The 14,305-nt window shown below is 45.2% G+C and overlaps 1 protein-coding gene across 1 annotated transcript in view; it reads right to left on the reverse strand.

Annotated features, from left to right (window-relative positions):
• LOC100717266 (liprin-alpha-1-like) overlaps positions 1 to 13,817 on the reverse strand; it is an 85,907-nt gene extending 72,090 nt beyond the window's left edge. Inside the window, exons 1-2 of the mRNA XM_063229059.1 lie at positions 13,695 to 13,817; positions 5,458 to 5,541 (exon numbers count right to left, since the gene is read on the reverse strand). Coding sequence (XP_063085129.1) covers positions 5,458 to 5,541; positions 13,695 to 13,817 — 207 coding nt within the window. The remainder of the gene's footprint in view (positions 1 to 5,457; positions 5,542 to 13,694) is intronic.
• Positions 13,818 to 14,305: the final 488 nt, after the last annotated feature.

Genomic DNA, 14,305 nt, shown 5'->3' on the forward strand with positions numbered 1-14,305 from the left:
ACTGTAGAAACTGTCTAATTTCATCTGTGACCCATTAGTTGTTCAGTAGGCTCTTTAATTTCCATGTGTTTATGAAGTTCTTGTGGTTTCCTTTGGCATGGATTTCCAATTTCATTGCACTGTGGTCAGAGAGTACGCATAGGATAATTTCAATTCCCTTGTATTTATTTAAGCATATTCTATGAGCTAGTAAATGGAAAACATCCTATTTGCAGCTAAAAAGACTGTACATTCTGATGTTGTGATTCAAAACACTATAGACATCTACTAAGTACATTTGTTCTAAAGTTTGATGTAGTACTAATATTTCATTACTGATTTTGGGTTTTTTTGTCGAGTTGATCTGCGTTTCTGTGACAATGGAGTACTGAGTTCTCCCAGTACCATTGTATTAGGGCTTATTTAATTTTTCATGTTTGTTAGTAATTGTTTTACATAGTTGGGTGCACTGATATGTGTGCATATATATTTATGATTGTGATCTCTTCCTCTTGGTTCTTCCCTTTGCAAGGATATAGTGACCTTTCTCTCTGTCAGTCAGTCTTGGCTTGAAATTCACTTTATCTGCAAAGAGAATAGCTACCCTTGCTTTTTTCTGGGTTCCTTTTGCAGGAGAATTGTTTTCCTCCTATAATGGAGTAACTAATGGTCCACTTGTAACACCCGGTTGAGCTGAGTGTGTAGTGCTGGGTGTGGAAGGCCCATCTGAGTTGTTGCCAGCAGCATAAAAGGAGACCTGGAAAGGAACAGGTGGCGCTGTGGATCTCAGAGAGGCTTCTTGGGCCGGTTTTTCTAATACAAACTCTGCTGTTAGGATCAGAAGAGCCTGGGACCTCGCAATAGCTGAGGGTGCCTGTAATCCTCTTTGGGGGAACTCCAGTACTCAGTTTGAGCATCGCTTCCTGGCTGCAGCGCAGATCCCTCAGCCTGCTGGCACAGCTCCTTTACCCTGCTGGCACAGACTTTCTAGCTGCACCCTTGACCTTTGGGCCTTCTCAGTGCATATCCCTGATAGAATTTTATGAGACATCGTGGTGAACCCTAGGCCTCCAGTTGGACCTGTGGAGGATATTGCTATGGGCTCAAGGTCATCCAGTTGACTCATATAAAACATTGTCTTGGTATCCAGGCCCTCATACTTGGATCTCTAGTATGTGTACAAATCTCCTGCATGCTTGCACTTGACTCTTTGGGTGACTATTATAAAACAATCCTATAAAATATTGGTCCTGAATTAAACCCATTCCCTTGTAAACCCTGACTCCAATATTTCCTAAAATTTGGACTGGCTTTAGGGCTGTGCTTCAGCAAAAGAATATAATATGCTGAGACCAGTGGCATGTGCCTATTATTCTAAGCACTCTGGAGCCTGGACACTTAGCTTTACCCTGGGCAGCTTGGGCAACTTAGTATACCCTGACTCAAAAAAGAAAGGCCTAGAAATGTAGCTCAGTGGGAGAATACATGTATATGGCAGATGCAGTGCTTGGAAACTTCTGAAATTATGCCCTGAGACTGCAGCTTCCACCTGGGCTTTGTGAAATTCTTGCTGTGAAGGAACAGGCCACCAAGTAAGAAGCCCACTCCTCAGAGCCTCTGTGCTGAAAGGAAGCCTGTGCTAGTCACATGTAGACTGTGGAGAGGGAGCGGTCTTGGTGGCCATCTGCAGCTGGGCTAGCCATCCTGTAGTCTAGCTGCCATACACATTAATGAGGAACCTAAAAAATATGCCAGCCCCAGAGATATTATGGAGAAAGAAAAACCACAGCACTTCTCCCACAGTCAGAACCAAAGCCCCTGCCATCCCCAACCAAGAGAGCTTCCCTGTGTTGGGGACAAAGACTGCCCAAGCCCCCGAACCAACAAGGCACGAGCAGGTATAAATTGTTGTTGTTCACCACTAGCTTAGACATGACTTGTTACAGAGCAGCAGAGAAGTAGATCATTCCTAGGTGTAGGATGTACTTACATTTTCTGCTCTACCGTCCTCTGCTTTATGTGCTGCTCACACCCAGCAAATGGATCTCACAGTCCTCCAGTGAGCCTTGTCATGGTGCCATCCAAGACAGAGCTATTTTTTTTTTTTTGGAACCAGGGATCAAACTGATGACCTTACACTAGCCAGGCAGGTGCTTATGCCACTGACTAAAGCCCCAAAAAAACAAGACATTTGGTCTGTAAGCTGACAATAATTTGGACCTTGAGCAATCCTGCATCTCGCCTGCTTTCTGAGCCCAGTTCTCTAACTGATCTGTTTTTGACAATGAGTTATTACCTAATCCTCCATTGCCATTCATTAATATGTATCTGACTTTGCATGTCTGTCAGTGTTTGTTTTATGAAGTGGGGCATGCTAGTATTCGGTGTGTTTTTAATTGTCATCCCTTCCTATGGAATTGTTCCTTTCACCACTGTGTAGTGACTTTCTTTGTCTCTTCTGACTAGTTTCAGCTTGAAATCCACTTTGTCTAAAGTTAGGATCATTACAAAATTTACACATTTTGGGATTGTTGTAAAAAAAAAAGTGCTCTAAAGGATACAACTGCAAGTGTGTTTAGGTGTGTTAAGATAGATGACCATATTACTAAGGTTTGTTGGGTCACTGAACACAACTGTTTGCAGTCTCACTGTTTGACTGTCCAGTTTTTATGCTTTAATCTTGTAACTTGAACAACTATTTCTAAGATGACAATATGTAATCTATTAACAAGTGATTTCTTACTGTTTTTTTGTAATTCTGTATTACTTGTACCCTTATACTGATTTGTTTTGTTTTTCTTTTTCTTTTTTTCCTTTTAAATAAAAAAATAAAGGTACTACTTCTTTCTCTTTTCCTGACTGGAATTTTTTTTTTTGCATCTTTTGATCTTTGATCTGTGAATTTCTTTTTGAATTAAATGTGTTTCTTGATTCCTGCGTATCATGGGATGTGGTTTCTGGATCAGTTCTGCTGCTCTGTGTCTTTTGGTTGGGAATTGAAACCATTTCACATTGAGAGTTTTTACTGAAAAGTATCAACTTATTCTTGTTGATTTTCCTTTACTTTTTTTTTTTCCTTTTGCTTAACTGCTCATCCCAGCAGGTATATTCATTCTTTTTGACCTATTGAGATTGTTGGCTTTATTGTTGCTTTCCAGAAGTACCCTTAAAATTTTTGTTTCTTTTAAAATCTATTTTACATTAAAAAAAAAAAAGAAAAACATACAAGATTTCAAAGCACAATAATTAGTGGTTATATATATTGTGCATTGTCATCTTCAAGTCAGTTGAAATTTTTTGGTAATGCTGGTTCAGTGGCCATGAATATCTTGAGGTGCTGCTTGTCATGGAAATATTTTATGTTTGCATCAGTTATGAAGGAGAGTTTTGCAGGATGCATAAGTCGGGTTTGGAAGTTATCTTTTAGTGCCTGAAACACTTCAATCCTCCTGGCCCTGAAGTTTTGTGTTGAGAGGTCTGCTGTAATTTTAATGCGTTTACCTTTCCATGCTGATTGGTTGCTTTTCTGTAATAGCATTTAAGAGTTTGTCTGCTGTGATAGGTTGCTGGTACTAAAAGTATAAGCTCCCTTTTGGTCATGCCTCACTTATTGGTGTGCTTGTTTCTTTTCCTGTATTTGGGGAGATTTCTGCAATTATTTCTGTGAATCTTTTTTTTTTATGTGCTATTTGTGTTATCCTCTGATTTACAACTAGTTCCAATTACTCATAGGCTTTTTTGTGTCATCCAGCTGTTGAGTCCATTTCCATCTTGTCTTGTTGGTTTGTGTAGTTGGTCTCTGAAGGCAAAACTGCCTCTGAGTTCTGAAATTTTGTTCTCACACTTGTCACTTCTGCGGCCCAAACTTTCAATATAATTTTTAATCTCCTGGATTTCTGATTATAAACTTTTTATGGACTCCAATTTTTTTTGCTAAACTTGTCATTATGGTTTGTGTATTTTTGTTTAGCTCAGCTAGTTTGTTATTTGTGTCTTCTGGAAGCTTCTGGATCACTTTGGTTATTACTTCCATTATCTGCTTCGTTATGTCTTCTGTGGTCCCTCTGTGTACCTCTCTGATCTGTTTTCCAACCTACTTTGAAGTCATTCCCATTTGTGACTTATCCTGTTCTCTATCCCCTGGATTGGCTTCGTGGAGCTGAGAGATTTTTGAGGCATTTAGTTGCCTTTTCTTCCCCTGTTTCTCTTGGGCTTTTTGTTTTATTTTGTGCTAAAGTTTATGGATGGTTTTAGTGTAAAGACTTTGTTGCTAATGTAGAAATCTTTTTACATGGTCACTTTTAGTGACATATTTTGGGCTTACTACAGTGGTACGTCAGTTGACAAACTTAATCTGTTCCCTGATTCTTGGGAAAATGGCCACAGTTGCATCTGTCTAAAATAGATGGTTGCAGTCATGTTGGTCACCAGATGAACAGTTCATAATCAAACAGAATTTTGCCAAATGCTTCTGTTTGGAAACCAAATTTTTGACAAGCAAAAGCATTTGTGAACTGAGGTACCACTGTGTAGTCCTTTGCCTCATTCCCAAGATCTGACCACCTCAGCTTACTTGGGAGAGGAGGATAAATGTGTGAATGGCCCAACACCAATTCTCTGGGAATGTACAGTAGTGTTAATAATGTCACAAAGGTAATCTAAATCTTGGCTTACACACAAAACCCACAAGTAGGATTTCTGTGACACTGGTAATATCAACTACAGTAGTATTGGCCAAGGAAAATTGCATATTAACATACCATAGGAACCAATTATGTAACCCCCTTAATCCTAGAGAAGAAATCCACAATTATAGTGTAAACAGTAAAACAACCCAGGTTATTGGTTTAACAGCTAACATGAGCCGGGCATGGTGGCACATGCCTGTAACCCCAGCATTTAGAAGGCTGAGGCAAGGAGGAATGCTTGGAGTTTGAGGCCAGCTTGGGCTACAAAATGAATTTAAGTCCATCCAAGGGAACTGCATAATGACACCCTATCTCAAAAGAGACAAAAGATAAAATAAAATGAATAAAATGAAACCAGCTAATACGTACTAAGTGCAATAGCTAAATCTCTGCTAATTGTAGAAAAGAATTCAAGTATTTTTATAGTCACTTATCTAAAGATCTAAAAAGGTCTATGGTTTTACTATCAATGATGGGAATGAGGAAATGCAAGAGGAAAAATTTGAAACAAATTCTATGATAGGAGAGAGAAATGGTACAAAGGATTCCATTGGGACAATAGAAGCATAATTATAGAATTAGGTAAAGCTAACAGAGCAAACTGATGAGGGTGTGTGATCCCTGGATTATGAAGGACTTGTGGATGCGTGTTTTCTACACAAACTGCGTGTTTTTCTCTTGGTGGCTCTGGAAGCCAGGGTTCAGCTGGCAGCAGCTCCCAGGAGGAGCTTAGGCAGGAGGACACTCAAGGCCACAGTTGCCCTTGGGCACCCTCCCTGCTTGGCCTCACCTCTGCAACCAGCTGAAAAGGGAATTTGTCCAGGTCCTCAGCCTCGTGACCCCCAAGAAGCATGCTCTCAGCCAGGCCCTCTGTCTAGGGGTGCAGAAGGGATGGGGAGAGCTGGAGTCCTTGCTCTGACCTCTCTCCAGCCTCACAATCAAAGCATGACTCCCAGGGTGCAGCTGAGGGTTTGTGCCTTCCACAGGCAAATGCAGGCCTCACTTTCCCCAGGCAATCTCACTTTCCTCCGCTGACAGAGGAAGCAGCAACTTTCTGTCTTAGGGGCTGTGGGTAGTTTGCAGGTCAGTGTAGATAAAAGACTTCTTGGATCACACGCCACCCCATGTTTTCTCTCTGACACTTAGATTTCCAAGGCAGCCTTTCATAGTGAGAGAAAGCAACGTACGTGTTGGCTGCAAAGGACTTGCTTCATCTGGGGATGCTGGCTAATGGTCCGCCATCAAAGCAGTGTTTCTGAAGGCTTATCAACCTACATAGAAGTTTGCTTTGTGTTTTCTTGGGTTCTGTCTTAGGTCCCCAATCTCCCAAACGAGTGTACGGTGAAGGTGAAATAAAAAGAGACAAATTATATGATTTTTAGGGCTCCAGAAGGGTCAAAACCCTTTAATTAAGCCTGAGACTTCAAGGGTAAAGACAAAGGATTCTCTGGGTCAGTCCACTTGTACTTGGACCAAGGACAAAGGGCGGAGAAACTGAGGAAAGTGCAGGCAATGAGATGGACCTTGGGAGTCACCTGAAGGACGTCTCCACGTGATGAATCAAGTCAACTCAGTATCACTGTCTTATCACAAAGACATGGTAGAAGTGAGACTGTAGGAGTAATCTGTGCAGCTGCAGTCTCTACCTTGTTAAGTAGGGTTAAGCCAGAGTGTCCACAACTGTGGCCTTATCTTGACCTTTAAAGTTACTCTGGCCTCACAGGCCACTACAGGCCTCAGCCAGGACCAGTGATTCATAGATGTTCACTTACTATGAATCAGCTCCCGTCGCCAGGCAAGGGGCCTAGGCCTAGGACAGACCCACAGATAAACATAGAAAGCCAATTAGTAAAATTTAAATCCTTCTCAGAGCCATATCACAGTGGTCTGCAACAGTGTTTAACTTGGATGAAAATTTTTCTGGGTTTAGAAAAGTTGACTTGGAGCCATTATGCCAGCACTCGCAGCATTACGCCTATAATGCCAGCACTCGGGAGGCTGAGTCAGGAGGATCCTTGCAAGTCTGAGACCAGCCTGGGCTACAAAGTGATCTCAAGGCTAGCCTGAACTGCACAGTGAGACCCTGTGTCCAAAAGACAAAAAAAAAAAAAAAAAAAAAAAAAAAAGTAATGTTCACTTGTCCACCTACTCTCCTAACTCTCTACCTGGTTTGTTTGTTTGCTTGTTTGTTTTGGTCCTGGGAATTGAACTCAAGACCTTGCACTTGCCAGGCAGGCACTTGTGCCACTGAACTCTATCCTCAGCCCTCTACTTGTTTAAATGAGGTGACGTAGCATTTTCCTCTTGCTTCTTGATGCCATACATTCTCAAATGTCAACAAAATGCCAACATTTACCAATCTATCTTGCACTAACATATTGATGAAGAACATCCAATGTCTCTATAACATTTTTCAGGGTTATCCATAAAACAGTGTTTACAGGGAAGATCTAACTAGAATTTGCAAAGTGACAATGTTAAACATGTAGACATGGTCATTTAAATGTTATCAAATACAATGTTGACCCACAATAAAAAGAGAAAAAAGAAGTTATATGTGCAATAAAAATAAGAAAAAAATTAGGGGAGCAGAATTAAAAGGGACAAGAAGAAAAATAAAAAGAATTGAAAAAGATACACAAGAAATGACAAAGGAAACTTTTTAAAATCCCATAATCTGCTGAGAAGAGGAAACAAGAAGAAAGAGGTGGGAGGGGCTCTAGGGCAGCCCAAAACACACACGCATGCACACACACACACACACACACACACACACACACTCACGCACAAGCACACACACACACAAATGAAAGAAGTTTCTTTGTGATTTTGAATTCGTGGTTTTCCTCCAGTAGATAAAATTTTGAGGCAGTGTCCAAGTGAAAACATGTCCCAGCTCATGCTTGTAGAGAAGGAAGGCAGTTGGACCCCAGAGCCACATTAAATGCAGGCAGCAGCAGGGAGTGGGCTTAAAGTGAGGGCTCCAAGAGTTTCACATTCAAAGCAACTCAGGCTGCGCCTGGCCTCGGGTGTGGGGCCAGCACGTGTGCCCTTTAGCTCAGAGCCCTCCAAGCTGTGGCCTGACCATGGCTGTCTACTGTGGCTGTCCCTTACCCAGTCACTGTGGGAACGCACACTAGGAGTCCTGCAGGGAAGCTCTCCCAAGGTTTCTCTGAGTCCCAGGTGCAGAACTCACCCTTCCTCAGAGTGGCCTCTGAAGAGGAAGGCACTCTCTTTAGGGATGTGGCAGGCACTTGGATTGGAGTCACTCAACAGCTGCTGCCTGCCAAAGAACTCAGTGGGAGCAGAATCCTGTGCTCTCCTTGCAGATCCCAGCTCCCACTGGCCCGTCCACCAGCATGTTTCTCTCCGGTGATCCCTGGAATCCCCGGATTTCACTTTGTCTCTAGAGATTCAGTTTCCCTTTCCCAAAACCCAGGAACAAGAGAGAAAGCGCAGTCTTTGCCCTTCTCCGTGTTGTATTTCCTCTCTCCGATTTCTGTGTTGGTTTTCATCTTCCTGTCAGAGCCTTCCTCACTCTGGGGATCCACTCTCCTTTTTCCTTCCCCAAGTTATTTTCCAGGGTCTGCATTCTAAACCTCGAAGAGGCTGAATTGCCACTCACCCTCCAAAGTGGAGCCCAGTTCTCATACACTGGGTGAAGGTTCTTTCAAAACACATTGCAAAGAAGTGCACATGCAGGAAGCGTGACTCATAGAGGGCTGTGTTGGTTTGCTGGGTGCATAGCAGGCAAGTGGGTTGAAGCAGACATTTATTATCTCAAGGCATGAAGGCTGAAAGCCTGAGATCCAAGTGTCACACGGTAATGATCAGCGGGCTACTGGAAACCTTTGTCGTAGTCCATGCTGAGTTCTTTTCTCTCAGCATGTGAAAGGTATCATTCCTCATTTTCCCACATTTACTGGACCTAAGATGAGCCTGGAGGGAGGCTAACAGCCATTCCTTTGTGCTGGCTCCCCAGTCAGGTGGGACACCCCACATCTCATCCCATATGACCCCAGGTTGTCTGAGGCTTTCTCCTGTGCCCCTGTCTTGTCTCCTCCCTCTCTGCATGGCTCTCCTGACCCCTGACTTCTGCCCTGCTAGGTGTCACCGTGTCCTTCCACTGTTCCCTCACTGCTTGTCTTAGACACTGACCCTCAGGGAAGGGCCCAGGGCTTAGAGGTTAGCTTAAAGCTAGTATTTGGCCTGGGTGCCACCCAGGGCTGCTCCCATGGACTTGGCTCATGCATGGGGCAGTGACGTGTGTGGCTGGGTGGCCTCCAGTTGGGAGAGGCAGTTGCATTGTTGGTGTGAACTTCCAGAAGGATGCCCTCATCGGGGGTGGTGCATTTTGCCAAAATCTCATGTTTAGTTATTGAAATGTGAATGAGTTGGCTAAAATACAACTGGGAACACACAGTGTTCCTTCCCATTGTGCCATGGTGGTCTCTTTAAGCCACTCTGCCCATACTGCCTGCTACTTGCAGGGGAAATACGTGTCCTTCCCGAGACACCAGGGCCAGTCCTGTTGGTGCACATGATCAGGGGGACAGGTGTCTTTCCAGCAGATCCACAGAAATGTTACGACTATCAGGGACACTTGGCGGTCCTGATGTGCAAGTTTCCCCTGGAAGTGATTTCTGCAGTCTTGCTTTTCCACTATTAGGTTGGGTTTTAATACAATTTATTGTATCTGGATTTCTTAGTACACCTGATAGGGATGATTTTTTAAAAATTAAATATTCAGAATAAACCATTTTTTTTTGGACCCATTTGCTGCGTGTTTTGCTTTTGATACTTGGTCACTAAGTTCTGCAGTTGAAAGTGGCTTTGGGGATGTCAGTGTCCTGCATGCCTTGAGAGACCTGGTGGGGACCACCCTCCAGCCAGTGTGCCACACATCCTGCTGCTTCTCAGGTCAATCAAAGTCCCCTTCTCAAGGGCACTTTTTATCATCTGAAACACACCCTCAAATCTTTATTTGAAGTAAGTCTCCAATCAGAACAGAAAATGCCATACTTAACAATCACTTCTGAGCTGCAGCTCTCAAAATGAATCCTTCAGTGGTTGCAGTGGAGCCGGAGGCATTACTTTCCTTCAGCTCATACACCTCAGGACTTGAAGGAAGTGCCGAGCCTGGGCAGAGGAGCTGTTGTCTGCAGCAAGGTCCTGGCTCCTGGGCCTGCCCTGGGCTGTGGCCAGTCTGCTTTAAAAGAAAACAATCATGGATGAGGGACTAGTCACCTCTCTGGAAACCCTTGGGGCAGTGGCGAGGGAGCTGGTTCTCCCTCCAAGGTGACAGGCAGACCTTCCTACCTGGGAAGCTCCCAGAACCAGTGCCAGCACAAGAGGGCTTTATGACTTCGGAAAAAGCCACTCTTATTCCTGGAAGCAAGAGAAGCACAATGCAAATCATAGCTGTGCAACACTTCTATGTTCTTGTCCTTTGCGGGAGCTGAGAGTAGCTTACTGCAGCCATAGTCCTGATGTAGGGACAGGCCCAGAACCCTGAGCTTTGGGCACTGTCCTTGCTGTCTTGCCAGTTCCCTTGACTCTTCCTGCCAGCAGGAGCCAGGAACATGGCTTGGAAACCTGGTTCCACTCACACCCTGCCTGCTGGGCCCTCCTGTGAAAGCCCAGCTCAAAAGCCCTCCAGCCTCTGAGCTGGCAGCAGCATCCCCAGTGCCCTGCCTTGCCTCCACCTTGGTAGCAGAACTTTGCCAGTGTTGCTTCTGTGATACAATCCCGAGAGTCTGTCTCTCCTCCCACAGAAAATTTGGTGCATCAAGGGCTCCGCAGTGTGGAGACTCTCATGTATGACTACAGTTTGGGGATGGGAGAAGGGAAATGTCTACCAGTGAGGCTGCTGCTACTTGTTGGGAAGGGTGGGCAGATCTGGAACTGGGGTGTGACATGATAGGGGATATGATAACAGGGTTTCCATTGCCCATTGTTTACCCATTTGCTCTATGACCATAGGTATGGCAGGGGCCTTGCAGACCCAGGAAGCAGAGTGGACAGGTCTGTTTCCATTTTGCTAACCCATACACCTGTAATTCTTAAGTTTGATCTCAAGGACCCCTTTAGTCTGAGGAACAACTCAGAGACTGGGTTGCTGCACCCCTTTGTGCTCTCAGCCACTGGAAGCTGGAGGTTGGAGGTTAGCAGGCTTTTCTGTGTTGAGGCCCAGCCATGAGGAGTGATTTCATGGTATGGAGGGAGCAAGGGTCTCTGAGAAGCACTGCAGTTTCTGCTGGTCACTTTGGGTAGCTCTGCTGTGCATACAGAGCAGGAACACTAAGAGTAAGTGAAACTTCTTGTCTTGTGTGTGGAAGGTACATTTGCTGGTCCTTGTTCAACCAAAGATGTCCAGAAAGGGACTGCATCGGAAGTTAATGGAGCATGTTCCAGTTGCTGAGCCCCCTGCCTGTGGAATGACTGGTGGGGAAAAGCTGGTTCCACCTTTGTTATCTCATCTACAGATCGCACAACCAAGGAGAGAACACAGGTCCGTGAGAGGCTTCCCCACAGAGCTGTGCCCTGTGCTTTTGCACCCTGCAGACGCTGGTAGAGTAGGCAGGTGCTTTGCCTCCTGCACTGGCTTGCAGATGTTCAGCCTCTTTATCTGAGGAGGGTTAAAAATAGCCCCCTCAACTAGCTGAAGGGGTGCACTCTTGAGGCTGAGGCAGAGAATTGCTGCAAGTTTGAGGCCATCCTGAACTAGATAGTGAGTCCTTGTCTTCCAAAATCCAAAAGACAAGACAGCTCTCTCTCTAGTCAGGTGCATGCTAGAAGCATTTCACTTGCTCAAGTGCCAGGACACATCTTCCCAGCTGGATGAGCCAGGCACCATGTCACATGCCTTTGCTCCCAGCGCTTTGAGGCTTGCTTGAGCCTAGACAATCCAGGTCAGCCTGGGCAACATAAGGAGACCCAGCTCAAAGCAACAACTGCATGGAATGTATTGAGCGTGTATTGCAATCAGGTACAACTATACATTTAGTAATTCGTACTTGCTTTTCTGGAGACACCAAGATGCCTTCAGGTCCTTGCTTCCATCCAGCATTGTGAATTCTGTTTTTGTTTGTTTGTTTGTTTCTTCTGACATGTATGTTCTGCCATGGAAACAGACACCTTGCTTTTGAGTATGATTGTGAAGGTGACGCCATGTACGGAACATTGTCTATCAAATACAGTAAACACAGGCTGAGTGGCGAGATTGTTTTTCCCCCAACATTACAATTGTTCCAATAGTGCTTATTCAATGAACATTTAAAAATCACATGAGCCAGACATCTCAGTTGTCATTTCTGTACTGTAAGATTTTCCATAAACACAAGCCATCTAGATTTAATGTGGTTAATGTTGTCTCTGTTAATGAAACCCCCTGCCAGTAAATAAGGAAATCTCACCTGTCAGGTGCACTGTGAGACTCAGTAGGCCCAGGTTGCTCTTCCAGGCAGAACAGTGTCTTCCCAAAGAAGCCCACATCGTCATCCCCGGGATCTGTGAGAATGTCCTGTCTCGCACGGGAGAATTAGGTTCCAGATGGAAGCAGGAAGAGGACGCAGAGGAATCAGTGGTTAAAGGGGGCAGAGCTTCAGTGTGGGGAGACGAGGACCTTCTGGAGGTGGACGGGGGGACAGCTGGACAGCAGTGTGAGTGTACCTAATGCCCCCGACCTGTGCACCTGAAGATGGGTCAGATGGAAAGTTTTGTGTGTGTTTTACCATAAAGAAAACATAGCTTTTTGTTTGTTTGCTTTTTGAGACAGGGTCTTGATTTGTAGCTCAGGCTGGCCTTGAACTTCTATGTAGCCAGCCCAGGCTGACCTTCACCTTGCAGCAATCCTCGTGCCTCAGCTAGAATTATAGATGTATGCTGCCACACCCTGCCAAAAACAAACTTGTTCAACAGAGATCACTTTAGATTTTCTGAGTGGACCCACCATAATCGAAAGGGGCCTTCAAGTGGCAAAGGGAGGCTAAGAGCTCAGAGTGACAGTGGTGGGTTGGGAGAGGACCTTGCCTGTTACTGCCAGCTCTGAAATTGAGGAAAGTGGACAGAATCCACAAGTCCCTCCTTAATTGGAAGCAGGAGGAAGTGAATTTTCCACTGGATCCTTCAGGAAGGAAGGCAGCCTGGCTATACCATGTTTTTACCTCAGGAAGACTCTTGCCAGAGTCCTGACCTATACAACTGAAGGGACATTGTTGCTTTAGGCTATCAAGCTTGTGCTAAGTGACACAAGAGCCCCCACACACCGTCCACTCTTCATTACTAGGTGGTTGGCATGGCTGCCTCTGAACACAGAGTCCATTTCTCTCCTAGGTCACTGCTGGGTGCCCAGAAGGTGCTTTGCTTGATAAATAATGCAAACTTGAAGGCGTGAAGTATCAAGAGACCCACATTTGGTGACTTCTGCATGTGATATTTCCTCCCACTTTTCTTTGGTGCAGGGAACAGAACCAGGACACTCACACATGCTCTCCTCAGGCACCCTAACACTGAGACACACTCCCACACTCCCCTCCCCAAGTTAAAATCGGCAGGATAAAACTTTGTCTATATTTATGATTGGTAACATGCCTCTTGTTTTTGTTCTTTGGATGTTTGAGACACTTTTGCTCTGTGGTTGAGGCTGTCCTTGAACTCACAGCAGTCTTCTTGATTCAGCCTCCCACGAGCTGGGAATAGCGGTGTGTGCCACCACGCCCAGTTTGTCACATGTTTTGATATGTGTACACACTGCAGAAGGGCTAAACTGAGCTAATTCACATGTGTTATCTCTCCGGGTTATTGGTTCTTTCCGATTAGAATTCTTAAGTCAACTCAACCCTGTTTCCTTTTTGAAAAAGGTTTTGTCTTATATTGCAGTGTTTAAAAAGACTGCGAGCAAGGTAAGCAGCGGGAGACTGAGGCAGGATGGTTGGAGCTGGCCAAGGGCTACGCGCCAAATGTCATCCGGGGGTGTGCGCGGGCAGAGGCAAAGCTTTGGCTCTTGACTGTCAGTTGGTCCTGCACTGGCGGTTGGTCCTGCGCGCGCCTAGCAGGACCCCCGAGGTCTCGAGGGATGGGTTCTAAACTGTTGCGGGTCACTCCGAAGACCCCAGTGTTGGGATTGCGGCAGCGCACCTGTGGCGGCATCCCGGCAAGCTCCAGGGTAAGTGGGCCAGAACCTGTACAGCACCCGGTGGGTGCTAGAAATCGTCGTGGGCAGGTGTGCGGTTGCGGGAATCTCTTGCTGGAGGGTCGCGCCTGCCTGGGGCACTGCCTGGAAGTCCTCAGCGACCCCTTTCGCCCTCATCAGCCGGACTGTCTATGTGACACACTGAATAGTCTCTCATGATCGTACCTCTCACCTTTCCTTCCTTCCTGGCTGTTCTCCACTGTACTGACCTGCTGTATTTCCATTTTGGAACCTTTTTTGTTTTCGTTGTTGTTGTTGTTGTTGTTTTGTTTTGTTTTTAGCTGTAAACTTATGTAAATTAGGTTGACTGACCAGCCTCTGCAGTCCTTGAAAAACATCTCTCTTGAGCCATAGCGAATCCAATTCCTTTCCGTGTTCACTAAATCCAGCCCAAGAATTCAGGGAACCGACAGGCCTTCCCAGGAGCTGACTGCACACATTCCTG

This window comes from Cavia porcellus, unplaced genomic scaffold, assembly GCF_034190915.1.
Source record: "Cavia porcellus strain 051 isolate PalLab524CR breed Dunkin Hartley unplaced genomic scaffold, mCavPor4.1 scaffold_17, whole genome shotgun sequence".
NCBI lineage: Eukaryota > Metazoa > Chordata > Mammalia > Rodentia > Caviidae > Cavia > Cavia porcellus.